At 36.3% G+C, this 9,256-nt stretch overlaps 1 protein-coding gene across 1 annotated transcript; it reads left to right on the top strand.

The window, feature by feature from the left end:
• Window positions 1-484: 484 nt before the first annotated feature.
• Window positions 485-8,734, top strand: IL21 (interleukin 21). Its single transcript, XM_088827854.1, has 5 exons — window positions 485-631; window positions 740-775; window positions 5,384-5,539; window positions 7,472-7,549; window positions 8,639-8,734. Exons 1-5 carry the CDS (start codon window positions 485-487, stop codon window positions 8,732-8,734), a joined length of 513 nt encoding a protein of 170 aa, XP_088683980.1.
• The last annotated feature ends 522 nt before the right edge of the window (window positions 8,735-9,256 follow it).

Here is a 9,256-nt window from a genome sequence, read left to right on the forward strand (position 1 = left end):
CCTGCAAGAAAGCACATGTTGCCACTTTACTCATTATTGAAGTGCCCTTATGACTGTCAGAGAAAACAGGTAAGATGCTAGGGGAGGCAGAGAGAGAGATCAAAGTGTTTTGTTTACTTCTTTGAAATCTTGTAGTACTTACTATTTACTGTGCATACTTCTTGATTCATGCTGAAAATTGGAATTCACCCATGTCTCTCTTTTTCCTGTCTAAGATGCAGATTGGGCACATTTTGTTAACTCCATCAATCCCTGCCCCCACGCATTAGCGCATGCACACGTATACCTAGCCAGTGGAAAAGAAAAAAGAGTTACTCACATTCATCCATTTTACAAAGATTTCCAGGCTGCAATGGGAGGGCTTTACCTCTCCCTGAAGGATGAATAAATAGGTAGCTTTTCTGACAACCTGTTCACAAACTGAAGTGAAAACTGAGGCCAAGGTCTTGCTCTACTGGCACTTAGGAAATCCACTCCTGGCAACATGGAGAGAATAGTCATTTGCCTGATGGTCATCTTCTCTGGGACAGTGGCCCATAAGTCAAGCTTCCAAGGGCAAGATCGCCTCTTTATTAGACTGCGTCAACTTATAGATATTGTTGATCAGCTGAAAATCTATGTGAATGACTTGGTAAGGCCATCCTGGGCACAACAAAATTCAAATAATATTCTTCAGTTACTATAAAAGGAGCTTTTTGACTTATAAAAATAACTCAGAACTAATTTTCTTTTGCTTTAGGATCCTGAATTTCTGCCAGCTCCAGAAGATGTAAAGGTAAGACCAGTTGAATTTGTTTGTGAAAATGCATTTGATAAAAGTTTTTAAATCCAATTAAGAAAGGCATTAACATGATTATTTAGAATTAGACTTAATATCAATGAATTTTGTGGTTTAATAATTAGTTATTTAATAAATACATTTACTATATAGTTATTTCTAATTTGCCCAAATATTCATTGATTTACCAACAAGTCAACCTATAAAACACTATATACCTTATATGATATATTTTTATCTTCAAGTATCTCTAAAAGTATTCCCGAGTAGTACTGTTGAGACAGAAAAACAAAACTAGAAAATAAATCTATACTATGATCATTTTCTGAACAATGACCAAGTAATTACACTTTAAGAGTCTGTGCATAAAAGTTCTTGAGCCTTCTTTGTAAATCTATGAAACACAGACACAAGCCATAGAAGGAGGATTCAGTTTTTGATCATTAGAAAGGAAGGGAGAAAGAAAGAAAGAAAGGCAGAAAGGAAGGAAGGGTAAAAGGGAGAGAGAGAAAGAATGAATAAAAAGAGAAGGAAAGAAAGAGAGAGTAGATTACAGAACAGCATGGAGGAATACTGGTGTGGAAATCAAGGCTATTCTTTAGAATATAATTCCCATATACCTTGGTTTGAATGGGTCTGGTCTTCGGCCTTCAGTGAGGTCTTTTGAAAGGACAATTTTCAACAACTCATCCCGTTCTCTTAAGCCATTTAAATCCATGAGAAGAGGCGTAGCATGTAGTTCAAGAGTACTGTGTGCCGATCTTTCCCTTGGTAACTTCTATCTAGTCTTAAGGTTTGGTATCCTGAGGATATAAATGCATTTGGGGGAAACAGTTTCACTGTCACAGAACTTTAACTGCATAAATTAGAATAACTATAAAAGTACTACCAGTAACTAGGACACTACAAAGGGGAGACTTATGAAGATGCATTGCAAAGAAAACAATTATCGTAAATGACTGTGTAAAAGTTTAGAAAGTGAATGAGTCAGAACTGTTGCTTTCCTCTAAAATTCACTGTCTCTGAACCTAACCACTCTCATGTACTAAGTCCTTTCCTAATAAGCAGCATCCAAAATGAAAGTAGCACATTCAGCTTATTGGAAAGACTTTTTCAAAAAGTAAGACTGTTTCTTAACGTCCTAATTATCAAAACATGTATTTTTCAGCATCTCATGTCCTTTGTCTAACTGTGTGGTTAGAGTCCTTTCTGGAGTTTCTTAGCTGCAGTCTGCGACTTGCAAAATAAGAAGGATATCCCATTTTCTAACTTGAGTTGATCCAGTGGGTACTGTCTTTATATGCTTTGTTAAAGCAGATGTTTTTTGTCTCATATCATAATGACAGGATTTGGTCTCACTGACTTTGTATCTATCTAATAATCAGATCAAGCAATGCTACTATGATACAAGTGAATAATGGTATAGCTAAGATTTTTAAGCCATGCTGGCAGGCAAACCCAGGAGAGAAGAAAATAGATCAAGGTCATAGTAGTGTTATATCAAGTTTTTCAGGACTTGCATCAAAGCAGAGTCTATCAGAGATTTTAAAAGATTAAAAAGTTCAATGAAAATAAATTCATTAAAATGTTGCATATAAATGTTGACAGTGATTATCTAAGGTTGCTAATTGGCCTCACCAGGTATCTTTCTTTCTCTAATTATATAACCAGGGGTGCTCATCTGGTGGTGACTTTGCCCTCTGAGAACATTTGGCATTATCTGGAAAACTTTCTGGTTGCCACAGTTGTGTGTGTGTAGGTTTCTATTGGCATCTAATAGGTAGAGGTCAGGGATGCTACTAAACATTCTAGAATGCACAGGACAGCCCTAACAACAAAGAATTATCCATCCCCAAATGTCAACGGTGCTACTACTGAGAAATCCTGATATAAACCTAGTTTGTAAGCGAGACAAAGGTAATTTTACCCCATTGGCAAAGCTTCCTAGTGTGAATGGCCAGGGCTTTCTTTGGGAAAAGAAACTACACAGGTCAAAAGGAAACTGTAAGGAGGCAAGTATTTTCAATATTCAATTGCAATTAACAAAGCCAAGTGCACCAACTTGCAAAAGCAGCACTTGACTCTTCTCTGGCTAAAGAGGAGTGGTTACTCTTGCTTTTGATTTCCTTACTGCTTCCTCTATTCTGCAAAACTAATGCTTCCAGGTGTTAAAGGATGAGGGAAGCAAAGCCTTGCCCTCTGAGTCTGCAAGGCACAGCAAAGGAAAGCAGTGGTTCTGCTCCCAGATGGTGGTTCTGCACATGAACTCAGGGTCATCCTGAGTGACAGGGCACCTGCAGCAGCCTGAATCAAGATTAACCTCTCTACTCCCCATCTCAATGAATCCTTAAAGCAGTTAGCAGGGCAGCTTCTCTGCTTCTTTTCCTGTTTGAGGCTGCCTTTGATGTGCATCTGAAACCGAATCCAGCAGCTGTTTGTCCTGGACCACAGGCTGCCAGGGACAGCTGTGCTGCTTGCAGAAAGCACAAAGCAAAATCCCACTGTGTATTGACACAGGTGAGCAAGGAAGCGCAGTAGAGATAGCACAGCCGCATCAGTAGAAGCATCGGTGTCCAGATGCCGTTCAGAGGTATTCAGAAAGGCTTTCTCAGGTGCAGAATCTTTGCTCACTTGTCTTGACCACTCTTGGCAATACTGTCTTGAGGGAGTTCATTTCGTAGGCCCCTACACTTCTTTGGAACCTAATTTTCTTTCAACATACACATGTTAATGTTAACTCAGCAAAATGGGCCTCTGTGAGAAATGCTGGTTTCTCAGATCATCACGGATGAAGCAGTTAGTGTTTTCAGTTTCAGCTGGAAAATTTACCTCTTTAAATATGAATATTATTTTTTTCCAGTAAGTTAAGCCGGTTGTGGTCAAAAAGAAGAGAAAAGAAAAAACTTCAACAAACATGAACATGTGGTTTTCAAGGAAAAAAAAGTGCTATAATTAACATTTATAAATAGTTTCTATTAAATAAGCATTTTGGCAAACATATGTAAAGGACATTATTTCACCCTTATGACAGGCAAGCCGCTCTGATATAAGGAAACCAGATAAGCTGGTTCTCGGCTTGTGGCTACGTATGCAAAGCAAATCTGACGGGGTTGTGTCTTAAAGGTGCATGTTATTAACCAACATTCATATTGGGTAAGCATATAGGCTGGAAAATGCAAAGCAGGCCAGATGCTATTTTCAGCTGATTGTCCATGGGAAGATTCAGGTAATGTTGTATATATGATGGGCCTTGTAGGAACTGAGAGAAGTTGCAGCTTCTGGATACATGGCAGTAGCTTCATGCACATTGGTGAAATGAAGATATAGCAACTTTGTCGGAGGTGGGGGAGAATAGCATCATACACAGACATTTGCTGAAAGAAAAAATTAACCTGAATACAAGTTCTCAGATCAGCATGAAAATGATTCTAACAAGTCAGTATACATTTTGTTTTTCCAGTGAAGTCCATTTCATTTTCAGTTCAATTTCTAAGATTCTGATTTGTTCACTAGCCACTGGTTATTTGACTAAATCAAGAATCAAGTTTTTGATCTATGATCTGCCCAATTCCCCATGCTCTGAGACATTACTCTTACTTTATAAGGGACAGTCTTCCCTCCCTTGTGGGTGAGGGGGTAGGGAGGGCACATCTCAAATTCTATTCCTCAACCACTTGATTCAGGCAGATCCCACCCTGACTGACTTGAGAGTGTGAATGGGATTTTAGAAAAGTCACACATGATCTACGGCAGGTGGACTCTATCTTAGATGTGGAATGTGCCATCCGAGGTAGGCACCCATTTCATTTCCCCAAAGGAGGGATTTTTAAACTCATTTAATTCATTTGTCCACTCTGCAAATATTTGTTGAGCATTCACTAGCATTCACTATGTCAGGCATTGTACAGGAAAGGTGCTGTTCAAGACATGTATGTCACTATTAGAAACTCCTATGTACACTGAAGAGAGAAATCAACATATGAAACAATTTTTAATCACACTACTACAGCGTAGGGGCTCCCCTGGTGGCTCAGATGGTAAAGAATTAGTCTGTAATGCAGGAGACCCAGGTTTGATTCCTGGGTTGGGAAGATCCCCTAAAGGAAATGGCAATCACTCCAGTATTCTTGCCCAGAGAATTCCATGAACTGAGGAGCCTGGTGGGCTACAGTCCATGGGGTCACAAAGAGTTGGACATGACTGAATGACTAACACACCATAGCATAATTCACCCAAAGCTGTCACAAGCCATAATGTAATTTATAAAGCGTGTTCTGCAACCAAACTAACCCTCCCAGAAACACCAAGAGTTCTGCCCAACACTCAAACCTCAAAATGACATTAGGAAGATAGAACTGTTGCAAAGTGAGGCTCCATCTTCTTGTCTGTGAGTCAGGGAAACGTCCTCTCGCCCCTAACATGGGGAAATTTCACATGATAAGAGTCTCCTCTTCAGCCCAGAGATTAAGCAGGACATGAATCATTCCTCATTTGTCTGCTGAAATGAATGTGATCCAAGGCACTGCAGGAAAAAAGGATTGGGAAGGTAATTTTTACTTTCTGAATTACTTTCATTAACCTGCACACAAATAATTTCTCTTTTAGAGACACTGTGAGCGGTCAGCTTTTTCATGTTTTCAGAAGGTTCAACTAAAGTCAGCAAATAATGGAGACAACGAAAAGATAATCAACATATTAACTAAACAGCTGAAGAGGAAACTACCTCCCACAAATGCAGGGAGAAGACAGAAACATGAACTAGTAAGACTGTCATTGTCATCTATCTTATTTGTACTTAATAACTATATCTATTACTTTACACAATTTCACACACACACACACACACATGCAGCCAGAGCTTCCAGTGCCTTCCTTCCAGTTACATGTTCTATCTTTATCATATAGAGTGTTTTGAAAAGTAAAATCACCTCTTTTTAGTCCACAGACTTGAAAGTACTAACAGCCAATTAGAATTTTCTAATGGTCTCTGGTAGCTGAAATAAGTTAATATAGCTTTCTGAGGTGAGGAAGTCATTAGGCAGAGGATCCAATTGTGACTTAAGAATTAAAAAATATTCTCCTCTCATTATATGATGACATATAACTTGCAATTTTATTAATGAGAGCTAGACCCTAGCTTTCCTTTAAGAAAAGAGACAGCCTTCAAGACACCAGGATAGATCTCAATCTCTGCCTTCCTCTTTTAAAGAATATTACCGTCCTATATAATTGCAGAGTCAGTGCTACATTTAAAGTGATAGACTCCATTATCTGGCTAGGGAATTTCAATATTCCCTAGTTTTGGGGGTCCTGAGAACCTTTTGTATATTTCCTTTTATGCCAACTCATGGGCAATGCTGATAATCTCATGAGTAATTCAAGCACTGATCAAAACCAGTGGATGAACACATAAGATAAATTACTAGAATTTTTTTTGTCTCCCTCTTCTAAGGGATTGCACACATGAGCAAGTGAACTCTTAATTACAATATCAAAATGATTTTTATTTCCTTTGATTGCTTGGCAAGGTTAGAATGTGAAAAGTATCTCTCCAAAACTTTTCTCAGGAAGAAAAGAGATAAGCCTGTACACCCGGGGCAGATTCATGTCAATGTATGGCAAAACCAATACAATAATGTAAAAATAATAATAATAAATTTAAATTCAGTGCTGGAAAAAAAATGAAACAAATATCAAAGAAACAAAATGGTGTTACTGGCACTGAACTTAGAATTATTCAGTGAAGCACCTTCCTTTGATAGATGGGAAAGTGAGACCAAGGATGTTAAGTGACTTCTCCCAAGCCCCACAAATATTAAGTGCCAGAATGAGAATTAGAACTTAAATCTCTTATCTTTCAAATATCTCTCACCATAACATCAAACTGGCATTAGAGATGCTAAATAGCAAGCAATGGTCTGGTGTCTGGTATTCCAATAGGAATAGGATAAAAAACATAAAGAAGATTTTTTTAAAAAAAAGAAATATATGTGGGCAATACACATATAAATAATTGTTTCATCTCCTCATGAACAAATAAATGCAAGTGAAGAAAAGAAATGCTATTTTTTTTCAATTAAAAATTTTTACCAATGCCCAATAATGGTAAGAATGTTCTATATGAATAGAGATAAAATAGTTTAATAACATACTTTAAAAGCCTTAAAATATTTTATCCTTTTAACTTAATTTATTAATTCTACTTTTAGTAGTTTATTAAATAAAATAAAGAAGTATATGAAAAATTACTCAGAGATGTTCACTGCAGCACTGTACTGTATACAATAGTGAAAAGTTAGGAGCAATCTATGTGTCCAAAAATAGTAACACTTCAATCCTATGTATGAATACAAAACAACCATTATGGGCTATATTTTTGAAGAATATTTAATATGGAGGAAATGCTTGTGATATGTTAAGTGTAAAAAAGGCAAATTAATAACCAGTGTAAACATAAATGCAAAGAAAAAAATTACCAGGAGGACACATATCAAAATATTGTAGTTATTATCTCTGAGATCAGGATGTCAAGTAATTTTTCTGTTATTTTCTGAACTATTTCATGCGTTTCTCAAATTTTTTTCAGTGAACATGATTTATGTCTCTAATTGGAAAACATAAAATTTGAATGAACATTTTATTGAATAGGAAAAATGTTTTAGAGAAAATTATTACTCTTTCATTGATTTCCAGACATGTCCTTCTTGTGATTCTTATGAGAAAAAACCACCCAAGGAATACCTAGAAAGACTGAAATCACTCATCCAAAAGGTATATAACAAATTACATTTGATTTTCTATTTTATCCTTACCCAGATGGCTTCTTAAGTTGAGGTTACTCATGATATTCTATTTTCACAGATGATTCATCAGCATCTGTCCTAGAACACATGGGATATGAAGGTTCCTGAAGATCTCACTTGAAGCTGGACACTATATTGCTTACTTTAACACAGCAGTGAAACTCATTTCTTGGTATTCCAAGTGGACGAATACAATGTATTAGTGATGGGGGGGGACACTCAGATGAGTGTTCAAGGTCAGGATTATTTCTCCAAAATCACTATGCAGTACTTCAGTTTGATCTACATGTTCTGTTTAGTCCACTTGAAAACATTTTCTACTCAATTTGAGTCTGATTCCTTATGTTATAGATTTCTATGGCTTCTAAAGTTTTTTACTTTATCTTATTGCTCACCTATGACACTTCTTGGAGAAGCTTAAAAATTTTAACCAAAAATTCAGTTTGGGAATTTGTTGATCTTATATTAACCTTGATCTTGATTGCAAAAAGAATGAGGTTTCTGATGATCAGAACTTAAAAGGTGTAATACCTTCACTCAATCTGAAAAATATAGAAGCATAGGGTGAAGATGAAAGTTGAAGCCTTTGTACTTTTAAGGAAATGAAAACTGTTTAAAATCGATATCTGAAGAGGTTTTTCTTTTTTAAATCTCAGAATGTCTAACATATAAATATATGATTTATTTATGTACCTGGGGGATAGCTTTACCAGATGGCTCCCAAAGTTTTGACTTCTTTATTGGAATCTGTCAAAAATATTTGAATACTATACATATGAATGTATTTAAGGAATAGACTCTTCTGGACTTTTTCCCTCTAAATGGGTATAATAGTACCTTCCCCAACTCAAGTCCCTTTATAAGTTAACATTTTAAGCCTTTGGAAATGGCAATTAAAATCGGTAGAGGGACAAACATTAGATGGTCTTCTGGAACTAAACAGAATTTTAAAAAATCTTGTAGCTCTCTTCTTAAATTGTTATAAAGACTGTATGGGAGTGAGCTTATAATACCAAATGTCTGTTCCCTTCTTCCTTTCTTTTTGCTTTTTAAACAGACAGATATTTCGTGTTTGTATGCTCTGCATAAGGCAAATTCAGTCACCTATACAAAGTCAAGATCAGAAGACAAATCAGGAGTCCAGGACTCCTAGTAGAAAATAGACTTTTGCATAAGCATCCCAATCTTTACTATCAATCATGGGTAGTAAAAACAAGCAACCTGCTCTAACTGCCATTTCATATCAAGTCCAGCAGTTTATTTAAAGTTAAAAACGCTAGAAAAATTAAGTTTTCACTAGAATGTTATAAGCTATTTGAAAATCTCTTATTGTTAAAGTAGCTGTGAGTGCACAAGAGGACGTTGTATGGAAAATGTTTTACACTCTTAAGAAGAAAATGATCTACTTAAAAATATTTTTTGAACAAGTATAGATAATTTATGGTTCTAAAATGTATGTTAGGAATCAGTATTTCATCAAGTCTCAATGAGATGTGTGATCATCAGAAACAGGGTGTTCTGTTTTAAATTTATTAAATGTTATTACAAAGAAATCATATGCATTGTGATCATAATACGCATCTAAAGCCTGCCTCAGCATCAGGCCAGGTTGTTGGGAAAAAGTGGAAAGTGAGCATGAATTTGACTTGGGGAAGATGGAGTCCTTATTTCTAAT

The sequence above is a fragment of the Moschus berezovskii genome, chromosome 19 (genome assembly GCF_049115385.1).
Source record: "Moschus berezovskii isolate FMDL1 chromosome 19, NW_MosBer_1.0, whole genome shotgun sequence".
Taxonomy (NCBI): domain Eukaryota; kingdom Metazoa; phylum Chordata; class Mammalia; order Artiodactyla; family Moschidae; genus Moschus; species Moschus berezovskii.

Bases quoted from the DNA above. Each gene is read 5' to 3' on its own strand.
- IL21 (XM_088827854.1), top strand. From the start codon at position 485: ATGGAGAGAATAGTCATTTGCCTGATGGTCATCTTCTCTGGGACAGTG. The intron at 632-739 runs GTAAGGCCATCC...CTTTTGCTTTAG, and splicing joins AAATCTATGTGAATGACTTG to GATCCTGAATTTCTGCCAGC. The intron at 5,540-7,471 runs GTAAGACTGTCA...ATTGATTTCCAG, and splicing joins GAAGACAGAAACATGAACTA to ACATGTCCTTCTTGTGATTC.